General features: G+C 41.4%; 2 protein-coding genes across 3 annotated transcripts in view; one reads left to right on the top strand and one right to left on the bottom strand.

Annotated features, from left to right (window-relative positions):
- Positions 1-1321: 1321 nt before the first annotated feature.
- anapc7 (anaphase promoting complex subunit 7) lies at positions 1322-6575 on the top strand. Its single transcript, XM_035658746.1, has 11 exons — positions 1322-1526; positions 2301-2487; positions 2904-3023; positions 3358-3469; positions 3686-3839; positions 3941-4083; positions 4252-4369; positions 4517-4713; positions 4822-5046; positions 5169-5319; positions 5446-6575. The coding sequence occupies exons 1-11, from the start codon at positions 1426-1428 to the stop codon at positions 5633-5635; spliced, it is 1698 nt and encodes a 565-aa protein (XP_035514639.1). The 5' UTR covers positions 1322-1425; the 3' UTR covers positions 5636-6575.
- A 549-nt stretch (positions 6576-7124) lies between these two features.
- LOC118325795 (sarcoplasmic/endoplasmic reticulum calcium ATPase 2-like) overlaps positions 7125-15901 on the bottom strand; it is a 23204-nt gene continuing 14427 nt past the window's right edge. Inside the window, exons 9-21 of one of the 2 annotated variants that reach the window (XM_035658622.1) lie at positions 14904-14992; positions 14583-14685; positions 13637-13768; positions 13419-13538; positions 13108-13326; positions 12663-12998; positions 12218-12438; positions 11898-12100; positions 11186-11271; positions 10968-11101; positions 10746-10863; positions 9827-9947; positions 7125-7849 (exon numbers count right to left, since the gene is read on the bottom strand). In XM_035658622.1, the coding sequence (XP_035514515.1) occupies positions 7836-7849; positions 9827-9947; positions 10746-10863; positions 10968-11101; positions 11186-11271; positions 11898-12100; positions 12218-12438; positions 12663-12998; positions 13108-13326; positions 13419-13538; positions 13637-13768; positions 14583-14685; positions 14904-14992 (1896 nt within the window). In that variant the 3' untranslated portion in view covers positions 7125-7835. Of the gene's footprint in view, positions 9948-10745; positions 10864-10967; positions 11102-11185; positions 11272-11897; positions 12101-12217; positions 12439-12662; positions 12999-13107; positions 13327-13418; positions 13539-13636; positions 13769-14582; positions 14686-14903; positions 14993-15901 lie in introns of both variants that reach the window. The other variant, XM_035658620.1, reaches the window with a different exon arrangement.

The following is a 15901-nucleotide window of genomic DNA, read 5'->3' as shown; positions in this document are numbered from 1 at the left end:
AGTATTTTGGCATTTTGAACAATGTTAATGTTAATTTGTGGTATAAAACAGAGAAACAAGATGCTCTTATTTGGTAACATAATATAATAATACAAAAAAATATTATTTGACTATTATAAATGTAAATGTTACTCGAAATGTTATTATACCTATGCACATTATTAATCTTATTTATCTTCTCTCTGCGGTCATGGAGCCACTGCCTGAAGGCCAAAGAGGATGAGGAGGATGTTCTTCCCTCAGGCCCTTTGGGTCCTGAACGAGTGACCTTTCAGAGGACTACACATCATTTATAATTCATCCATTTACTATAAATTTCTGTCGTACTGATGTCATTATCACCCCTTATAATGATTAGATCATTATTTACTGTTAAATCATTAGACTATTTTGTTTCATTGTTTCACAGTCTTATTTTACTTTTGAATCCTATTTGCTAGATGTATTCTGGAGCTTGGCAGATTTTCACTATACATCGAACTGTGTATGATTGTGTATGTGACAGTAAACTTGACAATGTTGTGGGTGGACATGATATGCACACAGGCACATGTTTTTTGTGTGATTTGTATATGTATATGCATATTTGTATTTTTCATGCACCAACGCACCAAGTCACATTCCTCGTAGGTGTAAAAACCTACTCGGCAATAAACAATTCTGATGTGAGGAAGGGCTCAAATAGCATATTTCATAGGTGAAATGTATTATTTAAGGGATCATGTCTTCAGTCAGCTGAAAGATAGGCAGTCTGTTAGGAGAAAGAAGATACAAGTTAAAAAAGGATAGGAGTCATTTTTATCTTTTTGCCTGCATTAGTTGACTATGAAAACAATATTCATCAAATTATTTACCCTATGTATGGATGTTTTTTTATATTACAAATTTATAAGAGACACTATAATTAAACCTAATGATAAAAGTAGATAGTGATTCCAGTTTGTTTTTTATTATATTTATGTCATGTATCTCTATCTCTAAACTATTAATTTACTAAAAAAATAAAAATATTGCTGCAGCAAATACACAAGATGCGTTCACAACTGTCGGATATATGCACACAGAGCGTCCTATAGTGAACGGTAACTTTCGACTTAAACATTTAACTTATTATTTTAAACATTAAAACATTAACATTTGTACTCTAAGCACGTTTGTGTACTTTTACGTGTTGTTTCTCCCAAAAAAAATAAAGTCGATAAAAAGTTGTTGCCAAAGTCGCAGATTTCCTGAACATATAACATTTAGAAGCGCAGTTGTTGAAGGCACGAGGTTGTGAAGAGAACCTGAAGGCAGCACTATGCGGAAGGAAGGTTGTTCGGCGCCATATTTAATACATCAGAAGCTAGCTAGCGTTAGCTGTTTACAAGCCCAAACTTTTAACTTGAGACGGAAACGTAAAGCAAGCCCTCAACATAATCCAACATGAATGTAATAGACCATGTACGGGATATGGCTGCCGCTGGCCTTCACTCTAATGTCCGGATATTGAGCAGTTTGTTGTTGACGATGAGTAATAACAATCCGTAAGTATTGTCAGAGCGGGGTCCGTCTATTTCCTGAAGGGTGCTCTCGTCCACCAGTGTGTTATGTTGTCTTCCCGTTAATGTGACAGCCCAAAGCTAACTGCTCGACAACGGATAACATTAATGACTGTAACCGTAAAGCGCGTCAGATTTCTAAATTAATGTAAACAGACTCCCGCTAAATTCTCGGTGGAGTATTTAGAGTTGCGTTTATATTAACGGTGTACGTTCATCTCCAGCAAATAGTCGTATGTAGAGTCTCCTCCAGTTAATGGTGGCTGCAGTTAGCAGTTAGCTTGAAGCACTGTGGATGCAGCCGATCAGAGAGGACTTACACACATATTCCACATGTATTGTTGATAACTTGATTCCCCCGTTCACGATAGAGTGTGATTGATTTCAGATCAGTGGCTTTGTACGAGCTGTGCTGTCTCAGTTACTGTTACAGCCCAGCTCAACCAGTGTGCCCTCTATTCTGATTAAAACTGCCTGTGGCATTGCATCAATACACATTTTCACTATCTTTGTTTATTCTTGTTATGGTAACCTTTATGTTAGGAACATTCTTCATTAGTTTGATTGGCTGTATATTTTGTTATGAACATAATATTCCTGTTTTTATTCAGTTTTTCTCTTTTGTATTTTCTTTTACTCAATGAGTTAATTTAAGTCTTTGGACTATTAGACACTTTGCATTATCACGTGTGCATTTCCTATGTGGTTTCTTCTCTGATTGTAATTACTTTATTGTTTGGATCTTTATTTTGTTTCCAGAGAGCTGTTCTCACCGGCCCAGAAGTACCAGATGTTGGTTTACCACGCTGATGCCATCTTCCATGACAAGGAGTATCGTAATGCTGCCTGTAAATACAGTATGGCTCTGCAACAGAAGAAGGTGCTCAGCAAAACGTCTAAAGTTCGTACTTCTACTGGTGGAGCCGCATCTAACATACAGGCACAGGTATGGTAGATGCCACTGACTGAAGCCGTGACACAACTCCTGTGTGTGACTCGCAGATTTCCTACACTATGGAAGATGACACAACGATTGCAGATGTAGTTGTTTTTTTATTTGCTGTTTTGATGATAGTATTAAAGTATATTTTGAGGGACACTAAAATCTCCTGGCACACAGTGCTTCACTTACATTTACAGTTTATATACAGTATAAACCAAAGAACATTTGAACTTGATAGGTGTGTGGTTGCTTTTGCCATCATTAACTCTTGCTGAAGGATAAAAGGATAAAATGTGTTGTTTTGAAGACAGGGCATTTTGTTCTAATGTGTGTTAATGTGCTGAGTGTCTTGTTTGCTAAATCCATACCTCTGAATGGTAATAGAAAAACATCCAGTTACACTGATGGTTGTCTTTCAGAGTTTGCCCTCAGAAATTGAGGTGAAGTATAAGATAGCTGAGTGCTACACCATATTGAAACTGGATAAAGATGCCATTGCAGTGCTCGATGGGATTCCATCCAGACAGAGGACTCCGAAGGTAATATTTGCAACTATTTATGTATTATTGATTAATCTGTCGATCATTTTCTCAAAGCCCAAAGGGGACGTCCTCAAATGTCTCATTTTGTCCACAACCCATAGATATTCAGTGTACTGTCATAGAGGACTAAAAAAAACCAGAAGATTTTCATCTGAGAGGCTGAAATCAGAGAATTGTTTCTTCTTTTTAAAAAAACAAAAAAAACAATCAATTATCATAAGAGTCTACAACTAATTGATTAATTGACTAATCGTTGCGGCACTATTTGAGTTTGTTAGCTTTTACAGAGAATTGTGATCAAAGGATGGTATTGTTTTCTTTCTCGCCTCAGATCAACATGATGCTAGCTAACCTGTACAGGAAAGCTGGCCAGGAGCGCTCTGCAGTGACGAGCTACAAAGAGGTCCTCAGACAGTGTCCCCTCGCCCTGGATGCAATCATTGGTATGTGTAGCTGCAGAGACACCTTCATCTAAAAAAAACATTTAACCTGCTGAGACACTTATGTATGTATATATAGTCTGGTGTGTAAACACACATGCTCACAAAAGTTCTGCTTGTGAATCTCTGACTCCAGTGAACGTTTTATGGAGCTTTGACACCTGTTTATGAAAAGCGCTCTTTAAATAATTATTACAAAAAATCTGTTTTTTCCTCTAGGTCTTCTCTCTTTATCAGTCAAAGGAGCTGAAGTGGCGTCCATGACTATGGATGTGATCCAGAGTATCCCCAACCTGGACTGGCTCTCTGTTTGGGTCAAAGCATATGCCTTCATACACGCGGGGGACAATCAGAGAGCCATCAACACTATTTGGTGAGCAGAGCAGCAATGCTTTATACAAAGTGAATATTCCTGTTCCTTTTTAATGTGACAGTCTGGTTTATTTGTTGTGTCTCCATCTCGTCTTGTCTCAGCTCTCTTGAGAAGAAGTCTCTGTTGCGGGACAACGTAGACCTCCTGGTGAGCCTGGCAGATGTCTACTTCAGGGCAGGTGACACCAAGAACGCCATCCTCAAATTTGAACAAGCCCAGATGCTGGACCCATACCTCATCAAAGGTGACTGATTGACCGAGCGTCTTTCATAAACAGTTAAAATGTATTCGGTTTGTTTTGTACTATTTGATCCTCAGGGCTTGATTATCTTTCATTGTCTGTGCTGTGAGCTCGGGACCGTGCACCAGCTTTACACCCTAAAATGTCCGTTCTGTTGTTTTGCTCTTGCAGGAATGGATGTTTATGGGTACCTGATGGCCCGTGAAGGACACTTGGAGGACGTTGAAGTCCTTGGGGGACGATTATTTAATATCTCGGACCAGCATGCAGAACCCTGGGTGATCTCTGGGTGAGTCTCTGAGCAGGCAGTCTTAATAGGCTGACACATATCACATATCACTTCAAGTATAATAGATGTGTAACTGTTACTTTTTATGGGAAATAGCACTGTCCTGTTCGGTTTTTGTAATGCTTTGAATGTGTTTGTGTGGCTCAGTTGTCACAGCTTTTATAGCAAGCGTTACTCCAGAGCCCTCTACCTGGGAGCCAAGGCCATCCAGCTGAACAGCAACAGCGTGCAGGCTCTCCTCCTGAAGGGTGCAGCGCTGAGAAACATGGGTCGTGTTCAAGAAGCCATCATCCATTTCAGAGAGGCCATGCGCTTGGCACCCTGCAGGCTCGACTGCTACGAAGGCATGTTTGGCTTTTTAAAAAAATTCTATCCCATTATGGCCTCTGTCTTTTCACTCGGAGTACATTTCTATTCTGCTTTTTAAAGTGTTAGTAACCGCCCCTTCACAGGTCTGATCGACTGTTACCTGGCATCCAATGGGATTCGAGAGGCTATGGGAATGGCCAATAACATCTATAAGACTCTGGGGGCCAACGCACAGACTCTGACCATCCTTGCCACAGTGTGCCTGGAAGACCCGGTGACTCAGGAGAAAGCCAAAACCCTGCTGGACAAAGCACTGGCCCAGAGACCGGACTACACCAAGGCTGTGGTCAAAAAGGCTGAACTGCTCAGTACGTACAGCTGCCTTTGAAAATCAGATCTTTCATCAGATTTTTCAAAGAAATTCAAATCTATTCAGTAACTTAAAGAAAATAAATATGGAAATAAAAGTGTCCTGTGTGCTTTTTTGAAGGTCGGGAACAGAAATATGAAGAAGGGATCGCTCTCCTCCGTAACGCCCTGGCCAATCAGAGTGACTGTGTCCTGCACAGAATGCTGGGAGATTTTCTGGTGGCTGTAAACGATTACCAAGAAGCCATGGATCAGTACAGCATAGCACTAAGGTAACCAGAGACTGCTCCTTACTTTAACTTCTAATACTTCTTCTGATATGTTGCAAAAATAAAGCAAAGTATTCTTTTAGCCACGTAATGATGGGGAGTTTATGCATTTATATCGTCTTTCCTAAGCTTGGATCCCAATGACCAGAAGTCTTTAGAAGGCATGCAGAAGATGGAGAAGGAGGAGAGTCCCACGGACGCCACGGTGGAGCTGGACGGTGACGACATGGAGGGCAGCGGAGAGGACGGAGACCTGGAGGGCAGTGACAGTGAAGCGGCGCAGTGGGCCGATCAGGAACAGTGGTTTGGTATGCAGTGACCCCGGCCACTGAAGGATACACAGTCAGTTCCACCTTCCAAACACACTGCAGCCCGTCAGAAGCTTTCAGCCACCAGGGTTGTCAAACAGGACACTCTAATGCGGTTTCCCCAACATCCTGACAGCCTTATCAGCCACTTCACTGCGGAGCTAATTGAGGCGCGTTTGCTCGTCTTTAGCGCTGCCTAATACAGTCTTACCAGAGGACACTCAACCCCACAGACAATCCACTTCTTTCTTTTGGCACTGTCCCAGGCGGTGCAAAGTACAACTTAAAGTTAAATATTTTATTACAAAGTGAGTGTCGGTGTATTAAAAAACCCTGCCTTTTCGAGGTTGAGTTATTCCCAGGATGCACTTGGGGAAATGTAGACTGAAGCAACGGGTGTTATGGTAAATTTTGTTCAGGCCAAGAATGGCTGGAGTTATCCTTCACGTGTCACAGGGGGGACTGCAAAGATTTTAAATGTGTGTTGTTTGAGCCCGTCTGACTCACTTGTTTGCCAACGACTTTTTGTCTCCAACAGGCAAACTAGAGGTCTGTGAAAAAGTGACTATGTACCATATTTCTGCTGCTCTTTAAAATGTATCCTTCATTTTAACATGAGAATGTGTCATATAATGTACATGCTTATCATTTGTGTGTGTTGTCTTCTGAGTCTGCCTTTATGTATCAAAAAAATAACCCTATAATTGACTCATTCTTAAGTTGGGACGTGTTACTTAACCATTTCAGGACACATGTTTATAGTATTTTGTACATATTTTTAAAGTGTATAATAAAATGATTAAACACTCTCACTTGACATGAATGTAGTAGTCCAGTTTCTCTTAAACTGGTCCAGAATTAGACAGCACGTTATATTGTTTAATCAGTGGTTCCCAACCTTTTTCCTTAAGGGACCCCTTTTCTATCACTGAATAAACTGACTAAGTGACATTTCATGGATATTTCATGTTCAGTGCATGACAATAATACTACAGAACAACTGGAACTGTACAATGAACTCAAACAGTGAGTACAATAACTGCAGGAAGTTTGTGTGAAACAAGCAATTTGGATGAATTAAAAGTATTTGCTTTGAATATTGATCAGATGAGTTTTAGAGATTTGTTGCAACATTTTATACAATTATCTATTATTTTTTTCTTCACCAATCATACATACTTGATAGGCTTTTTGTTCACACATTCAGGGTTTTCGTCCCCCTGATGCTTGGCTACTGTTTGATTAGCTCTTTGGTTGTTTGAGCTGCATACATCTCTAATGCAGAATGAGGCTATTGAGCCGACAGTTAAGGCTCTTTGAGTACAGCTTGTGTTATTAAATAACAATTTAATTTAGTTTCCTCCACAAAAATGAATGTAATGCTGAGATACCGATAGTGCATACATCTTTTTAAAGTTTTCCTACATCCCCATGAATCTTTGGTGACCCCCAGGTTGGCAATGAATCTTAGCGACACCAGAAAGAACAGTGATTAAACTCTTCACGTATGACAGTTTTATTTACCTGAAACCAAAGTTCATGTGATACATTGTACAATCATCTCTGAAAATACAGTACAGCAGTTTGGCAAAAAAATGCCAGTGGAGGGACTGCCTGTCATTCTCATGGTAAAACGTATGCATCACTGCACCGCTGCACGTCCGCCTTCCCAGATATGGCAAAATCTGCTCCAAACATGTTGCACATCTCAGTGCAAAGCAAAAAAAAGGCTGTTTGGTTTTTAAATATCCCATAAAAGTATTTCCTTAGGAAAGATGAACTGTTTTTTTTGAGCTTATTTAACATTTGTACTATCTGACGAATGTCTATTCTATTTACCAATACTATACATTGTCTATTACACAGGTCTGGTAAAACAGATGGCTGATTCAGCGGACATGCACCATGGAATATAGTACAATTCACTGTACACGGTACTAAGATCTTTGTCTAAAAAGATGGCATGAGAATTGTATCGTAATCTAAGGCTCTTCATGCAGGACGATGTTAGGACTGATGAGGTTGGACTGGCTAGTTTTCATCAGCAATTATTTATGGCCATTCTATAAAACGATGTATGGTCTTTATGAGCCTCTGTCTTCGTATTACTTAACTGACATGCAGCTCTTGTAAGATGTGCTGCCCAAAACACACATGCACAACACAAAACAAAACCAAAGTTTCTGCAAGGAATTTAGAGTAGAGGTGGGCTTACTTGGCCTTTGCTGCAAAGAAAAAGAAGAGAGAGGAAGAATCAAATCAGTGGACACAAGAATCACAGGCCAAAGTAAAAGCATCTGAGCAGCAAATAATTTATATTCACCAGTATTTCTTTTCATAAAATGAGCAAATATATATTAAGGCCATGCTATGGGCAAGCAGAGAATTAGGTCAAAAGACAAATGCAATAAAAAAAAGATGTATAAATTAAAAAAAACACCAATAACACCATGTCCTGTAATGGCGTGGGGGCACATAAATGTCAGTGTCTCTACCAGTTGCCAAAACATGCTGCCAGTCTACAGTCAAAAATAACCGGCACCAGTGACACTGTGCCAGTTCCAAATGCAAAAAGGCTCCTATTTCTACTCAGTGTCTATCTGGCACTTGGTGAAATTGAAGGCATTTTCAAACAAACTCTCAAACACCTTAAATCTTTCCTCTCACTTTTGTACCATTAAAAGCATATTTAAAAAAAAAACTAAAAAAAAAACTGCTAGTCCTATCAAAAATATGAGAAGCTGTCATTCTCGTACGAGCAAAGCTGCATGTGCAACCACGTAAAGATGGGAGAGCGCTAGTTGGCATGCAGGTCAAAGTGTACTCACTCTGCAGGTTAACAGGTGGAAGGCATTGGAAGAAACAACAGTTAGCTTTAAAGCTAAAAAAACTCAGAGCACTCACTGGCCTGGTATTATTGGAGCAGGCATGCAGGAAGGCTAGGACCACGCTTAAGTAAACTAGAGTAAATGGAGCATTTTGACAGCAGCGACAAAAAGAAAAAAATCTATACAGAGATTCTACTTTGTGTGCTATGTACAGATATACAGACTCTTCCAATGACCAGTCGTCCATGTTGTGCTCAGTTGATAAGACTAACAGCTTCTTGGTGCCTTTTTACATATTCAAGTACAGTATGTGCACATTATACATACATTAGAAAGATTACTGTAATTAAGATGCAAAATTAAGACTGAAAGTTGAAACTGAACCTATAAAAAAAAGTCAAACTTAAAAAAAAGAAATCGAAAAATGTGGTTTTACAAGTAAACAAATTTAACAACAGGCTTTTAACAAAAAATGCTCTGAATCAAACTGGTAACATATCTTTGTCCTCTCTTCCGTCCAATAACACAGAAAAGAAAAATATACTTAAAAAACAAAATGTGTGAGGGCTTTGTCTCTACTGCAAAACAAATTGGTGCTTACCTCAACAAATGATAGTCTATGAAATGGTTGTTAAGACAAATGTGTATTAATGGTCATATTAACAGCATTGAGGTAGCTGTGCTCTGCCTACTGAAGAAAATAATGAGTGATTATGCATGGAGCTCAAAAAATGACTAGAGATTCATGCCAGGGCAAATATATTCAAGTTACCCCAAAATTAGTATTGTACTATACGGTCCTTAGAATTACATCCTCTTCACACCCAGCATTCTGGTCCCCACAGCCCCTCCCAAAAATTACAAAATATTAATTATTATAAAATAGTGTAAATTCTCTGTACAGCTCAACACACAGCTCCAACACGGTGGGCATTTCTAACTGTTCAAAACAGGGGATCAAAAGAGAGGAAAGCGTGATGGTAAAATAAAACACAGACATAATGTCAGTTAAAGTCATTAAAATATGACTACAGCCCCAGCCCCCCGCCCAAAAACATGTATCGGTGAAAATGTCCTAAATACAAAAGATCTGACAGCACGCAGACTGTCAGAGCAGGTGCAAGTGTTGACTGTGAGTTGTTCCGAGTTAATGTAACTGTGTTAGATGTGTGTGTTAATGTCCACTTCACACTGGTGCACAGGGAGGGTAGTGTACTGGAGTCAGTCAGGGCCACAACATGGCGGACACGTTAGTGTCGGTGCTGTAGATCCACAGCACCAGGGGTAGGGAGATGGCCACGAAGGGCCAGGAGATGCCCTCAGCCCATGCAGACAGAGAGCAGCCTTTGCTGGCCGGCTTCTCCAGCTGTTTACCAAAGTCCGAGTAGTTCCTGGACATAAACTTCAGCAGCTCATCCAGCAGGATGACAGGCAGGGAGATCTTCAGCACCATCATCCACTGGGTTGTATCCAGAGGGGTGATCTGGAAGATGACCTGTGAGAGTGCACGACAACATTCATCATTTAACACCACAGATACTCACATGTGTCAGCATGGGGAACTCATGGGTGACCTGTACCCCTCCAAATGTCCCATTCCACCCTACAGTAGGCAGGACCATAAGGGCCATTTAAGTTCATGCTATGGGACGTCTGGTGGCCCAATGCTCAAAGCAACAGTTGTACAGTTTGGGAAATACACATATTCGCTTTCTTCCAGCAAGTAAGTGTCTATGCACTAAATAGGAAGGCGGTTAGCTTAGCATAAAGACTGGAAACAGGGGAAACTGCTCACCTGGCTCTCTCCAAGGATGACAAAATCCACCACCAATCAGCACCAATAGGCTCACTAATTAACATGTTATGTTATTAATCCTTACAAAAACCAAAGTGTAGAAATTGCCATTGGTTTACAGGACGTTATGTGGGGGACCATTTCTTGGCTGGACAAGTGACTTCCTGAAGTGTCCACCAGTTCCCTGGTAACCCCACAGTGATGACAAGATTCAAGGAAGTCACAATGCTAGTCAAGAAATATTCCAGCATATAATTAGTGAGATGTAGAGGTTTAAGTAAATGTTTAAGTATTTTCCTTGTATTTAGAAGGTAGCCCATTTAGTTTCCTTCGTCTGTCTGTAATGAATGCACTGAACCACTAGGGGGCAAACAGAACCACATAACTGAAAGTCAACCTGTGTCCTGCAGTAGGTAACTCGGTTATCAAGCAGTCAGCTCATTTCTGAATTTTGTTTTTAAATGACATTATTGGATACATTGGTTTTGTAAAACTCACAGGCAGAGGTTCCACATAGAGGATGAGGAAATGGAGGGACATGGAGAGGCAGATGGCCCCCAGGAGCCAAATGTTCTCCCAGGGTGGCATCCGCAGCAGGGACTGGTTCTCTGACAGACTGGACAAAGGAGAGAACACAGATGGTGATTTATTTATACAGTTTGCCCTTCATTTTCTGAGTGCAAATTATTCAATCAATTATTCAAGAGGCCTGTTGTTTACCTGTTGAGAGCATTGCACATCTCAATGGTGACGAGCACAGACAGGGCCATGGTCATCGGGTAGGGCGACTCAAACACGTGGCAGTCCAGGCCGTCGAAATCTGGGTTGTCTGGGCCGCACTGGAGGAAGTGGCTCTGTGGGGAGGAAGGCAGGGGAGTGAGGGGGAGGCAAAGAGCTGAGGGGAGCTGAAGAATGACCACTGGGACAGGCAGACTCACCAGCTGGTAGAGAGTGAGCTGAGGTCCATCTTCAGAGACAGTGAACCACCAGGCAGCAGCTCCCACTGTGGCTGCACCCACATAACCTACACGCAAAGACACAACATAAGTAAGTAAAGCTTTATTTATAGAGCACCTTTTTGACACGGAGATCCAAAGTGCTTTACAAACAACAAATAAACATAAGGGTATAACCATACCCAATCAAACAAACATAGGGAGCATGTAAATACAAACAAAGGAAGATAAAACAAGAGGGAAAGAATAAATTAAAAGAGAGAAAAAGATGAGGAACAAACAAGGAGATCTATAAAAGGCATGCCTGTAAAAATCCAACAGATTTTCTGTGCTAAAAAGCAAGGCACAGTCACCTTTAGTTTTGCAGTGGGGAATGGATAAGGCAGAGATTTGAGGAGTTGGAATGAGACAAGGAATCTGAAAATCACTGGGCCAAGGTCCTGAAGGGCCTTATATGTAATCAGTAGATCTTATAATTTGATTCGGAATTTTACAGGAAGCCAATGAAAAGGGAGTGTGAGACAGGAAGTAATGTGGGGACCGACGGCTGGTTCTGGTTAAAAGTAAACTGTAAACGATTTAACGAATAACATCAACATACACTGGCTACTTATTTATCAAACTGAATGAAGGTAAATGAGAGATTCTTCTGATACTATGTAAAAAACACTGACATTATTCATGATCAACTAACCTCCAATGGCCAGGTATCTGAAGAAGAGCCAGCCAGAGATGAGGGGCTCCTTAGCGTTACGAGGAGGCTTCTCCATGATGTCCAGATCTGGGGGGTTGAAGCCCAGGGCGGTGGCAGGTAGGCCATCTGTCACCAGGTTGACCCAGAGCAGCTGAACTGGGATAAGAGCCTCAGGGAAGCCCAGCGCTGCAGTAAGGAAGATGCTGTCGGGGGAAATAACTACAGTTAAAATCTGCACTGCACGCTCTTTCTACTATCATTCCGTATATATTGCCAATATAAATGCAATTCTAGAGTCATCTGCTCCTGAGGAGACTCACCAGACCACCTCCCCCACGTTGGAGGAGATAAGGTATCTGATGAACTGCTTCATGTTATTGTAAATAGCTCTCCCTTCTTCAACGGCGGCCACGATGGAAGAAAAGTTGTCATCGGCGAGGACCATCTCAGAGGCTGACTTGGCCACGGCAGTGCCAGAGCCCATGGCGATGCCAATCTCTGCCTTCTTCAAGGCAGGGGCATCGTTCACTCCATCACCTGTCTGTGGGGAAATATTTTGTTACATGCACAAGATGCCAACAAAGATTAGATACCCACAGGTTTCAGATCATCATGTTTATGTCTTTTGAATGCTAATGTGGATTCAAGACCAGCAACCACAATAAAGAAACAAAACGCTTGTTAATGCAGACTATATCTAATAAAATATTAAACACTATTGATCAGTGCAAGAAACTGTGCAGACTCCGCTTTCAGACTTCATACCATAGCAGTGATCTCGTCAAATCCTTGCAGGAACTCTATGATCTTGGACTTGTGGGAAGGCTCGACGCGGGCGAAACAGCGAGCATGAGTTACAGCCTCACGCTGAGCGTATGGCGAGAGTTCGTCAAACTCCCGTCCGGTGAAGGCCATGCTTTCCACATCATCCTCCTCGGTCAGGATGCCAATGCGGCGACAGATAGCCACAGCTGTGCCCTTGTTGTCCCCGGTGATCATGATGACACGGATACCAGCCTGGCGGCACAGCGTGATAGAGGCGGCAACCTCTTGCCTGGGAGGGTCCAGCATGCCGACGCAGCCGACGAAGGTCAGATCAGTCTGGACGCAGAGGGACAAAGATGTGAATGAATTTTTGTTAATATAAAAAAAACCCTCCACAAGTAGACAACAAATAAAGTAAAGATTTAGAATTGAAATGAACATTCACCTCGTACTCTGCGAATTTGGTACAGTCAGACAGTATCATGTCCTCCATTTTGGGTGGGGTGTCTCTTGTGGCCAGAGCCAGGCACCTTAGGGTGTCACGTCCTGTTCCATACTCACGGATCACAGACATAATCTTATCCTTGATAGCTTTGCTGAGGGGAACTTTGTTGTTGCCAACTCTGACATGAGTGCATCTCTCAATAACTCCCTCCGGGGCCCCCTGTTGGGTAGAGCAGAGGAAGAAAATATTCACAACATGGTAGAGGAAGCAAAGCCATCGACACGCCTCAGAACGTGTTTCTTTAAGTATACCTTTACAAACATCTTGCCCATGGAAGAACGGGACTTGTTGGGGGTGCAGTAGACAGACATGGACTTCCTGTCTCTGGAAAACTCCAGGGTGAACTCCTTCTTCATGAGCTGCTTGATCACCTGATCAGACAAAAGGACAGACAGAATTAGAAAAAGCTGCTGAGTGGGAGCAGTGGATATCTGCAGCGTGTGCAGGTGAGGGAGCTTGTGTCACTCACGGAGTTGCAGGCATTAGCTCTGTCAATCTTGGACAAGCTCTGGACTTCAGTGTCAAAGACGTTCATCTTCTCCACCAGACAGGTCAGCGCAGTCTCTGTGGCCTCGCCGACCTTCTCATACACACCCTTCACCTGAAACATCAAAAACATTCATGAAAATATTTTGACCTCTTCAAAAACACATTTAACACTGATGAATGTGTTTTAAGTTGATTTCACTTCAGCCCACAGACACAGCAGGAAACACATCAATCCTGTGTTCTAAATGAGGACAGTTTATGATATGTTTCGGTAGAGTACATGTGTTCATGACATTTAGGCATGTCACTGATACTGAACAAAACATACTACATAACACATCCTAATGTTCATGTCGGCCCAGGACAGTAAATCGTTTTAGTTGCATCAACAACTGCCAAAAAGAAAGAAACTTTCATCAGAAGCTGGAGAGACTCCACATCACAGCTTAAGTCAATAGTCCCAAAATGAAGACACCTGAAGCTGTATTTAGGTTAATCCCCAGACTTTGCACACTTTGTACACAAAATATCCAGTGCAACATAAACATTTATTCTACCTATGTGTCAAACTCCTTGATTAATATTTAGTGTTGACATCATAGTTAGATGTGGCCAATGATCTAGGGAGCAAATAGGTAGTATTGCCTGTACCCCACACTGATCCACTGACACTGTATGTGCAGGTGGACATGTTATGTATTTATGCATGTCTGTCTACCCAACTGCAGTTTTAATTATTTCTATCCCTTTTTTTGTCACATATTGTAATATTGTATATTTTAACTATTTTTTCTAGCTATAACATTGACGCTATGTACTAGAACGTGTGATCGTCTATTAAGTCCTTATGAAGTGTAATAAAGATATGTTGACACACAAACAAAAATATTACACTGTACTGTGTAAAGGAAAAAGCAGGTTCAGACCTCATTGAAGTCCAGAGAGGAGTCATTACACAGGGCACAGATGGTAGCCAGTTCAACCAGGGCATCATACTGAGAGGATTTCACTGGTTTACCATCCTGGTACCTGAGGACAAGTACAGAGTATTAACCTGTGTTTTTATACAGTCAACAAATAACAATTAATGTTAACAATAACAATAAATACCCATCTTTAATCCCATAAAATCTCTTACTTAATCGATTGATTGAAAAACCCCTACAGTCCCCTACAATTTAAGTCAATGAGATATTTTCTCTTTCACCTAGATATGCCTGCTATGAAGTCAGCAGTAAAGTACTCACACTTCTCCTTCAGGTGCGTAGGTAGAACCTGTGATAGTGAATTCTGAGAGAGAGCAACTGTCTCCTTCAGCCTTGTTGACAACGAACATCTGGAGAACAAAAGAGCAGGTGGGACAATATCAATATGAGTTGTCCAAATCTGACACCATTTGATCAGCTGATGTGTCAACTGCCAGTTTCTTTACTGACACAGCAGGTGGCAGCAAAAACCAAAGCAATCCCAAGCAGGCCTGATGAGTGAGAGCTCTTTTTAGACAGTAGATTATCCTGCAGTGTTACAGAGTGTGTTGGACGGGCTGGGTGGCCCGCTGCCTAATGTGAAAAGAGGGTGTTTAGTTTCTCTCTATAAGTAAACAGAAGATACTGCCAGGGAGCCTGAGTAAAGAGAGACACTGTGCCCAAAAGGAAGACGCCGCAGTGCCAGGCCTCCTCCTGCAGGAAGCTTTCATCCTCTAACACACAACTGTAGTCATTGGTTCGATAAGAGCATGGGTGATCAGTCAAGACCTCCTAAAACCAGCAGCCCGTCGTCAAATCCTGGTGCTGCTTTTCTCTGATTATTCAAGGGAATGGGCATTCCATCAGATTTATTTCAGGAACATTTTTAAACTTTCAAGATTGATTATGGCCAGTACAAAAAATAACATACTAAAACTATGTAAGGCATCAGCTTTTGGTTGCTGAAACTAAAATCTGTTTGTGTTTTGGGTTAGTTAAACTCTTCACCCCACAAGTATAACAACTTCATTTGCTTCATGCCTGTGTGCTCTCTAATGCACCAACGCATGTGCAACCTGCAATATTTAAATATCATGAATGTGACAAATATTTATTCTTTTATTCATTTTGGGGTGAACATTTTGTTATATGTTAAAGGTGGTTGCTACCGCTAGTACTGATGGAAACCAAAGGCCAAGGATCGGTTGCCAATTTCACAAAATGGTTGCCAATGGCAACCTGGCTACCGTTCGTGTCCAGCCCTGCTAACTTAAGGATTG

Source organism: Morone saxatilis, unplaced genomic scaffold (assembly GCF_004916995.1).
Source record: "Morone saxatilis isolate NCDOM2014 unplaced genomic scaffold, NCSU_SB_2.0 Contig16, whole genome shotgun sequence".
In the NCBI taxonomy this organism is placed as follows: domain Eukaryota; kingdom Metazoa; phylum Chordata; class Actinopteri; family Moronidae; genus Morone; species Morone saxatilis.
This window is presented reverse-complemented; position numbering and strand designations above follow the sequence as displayed.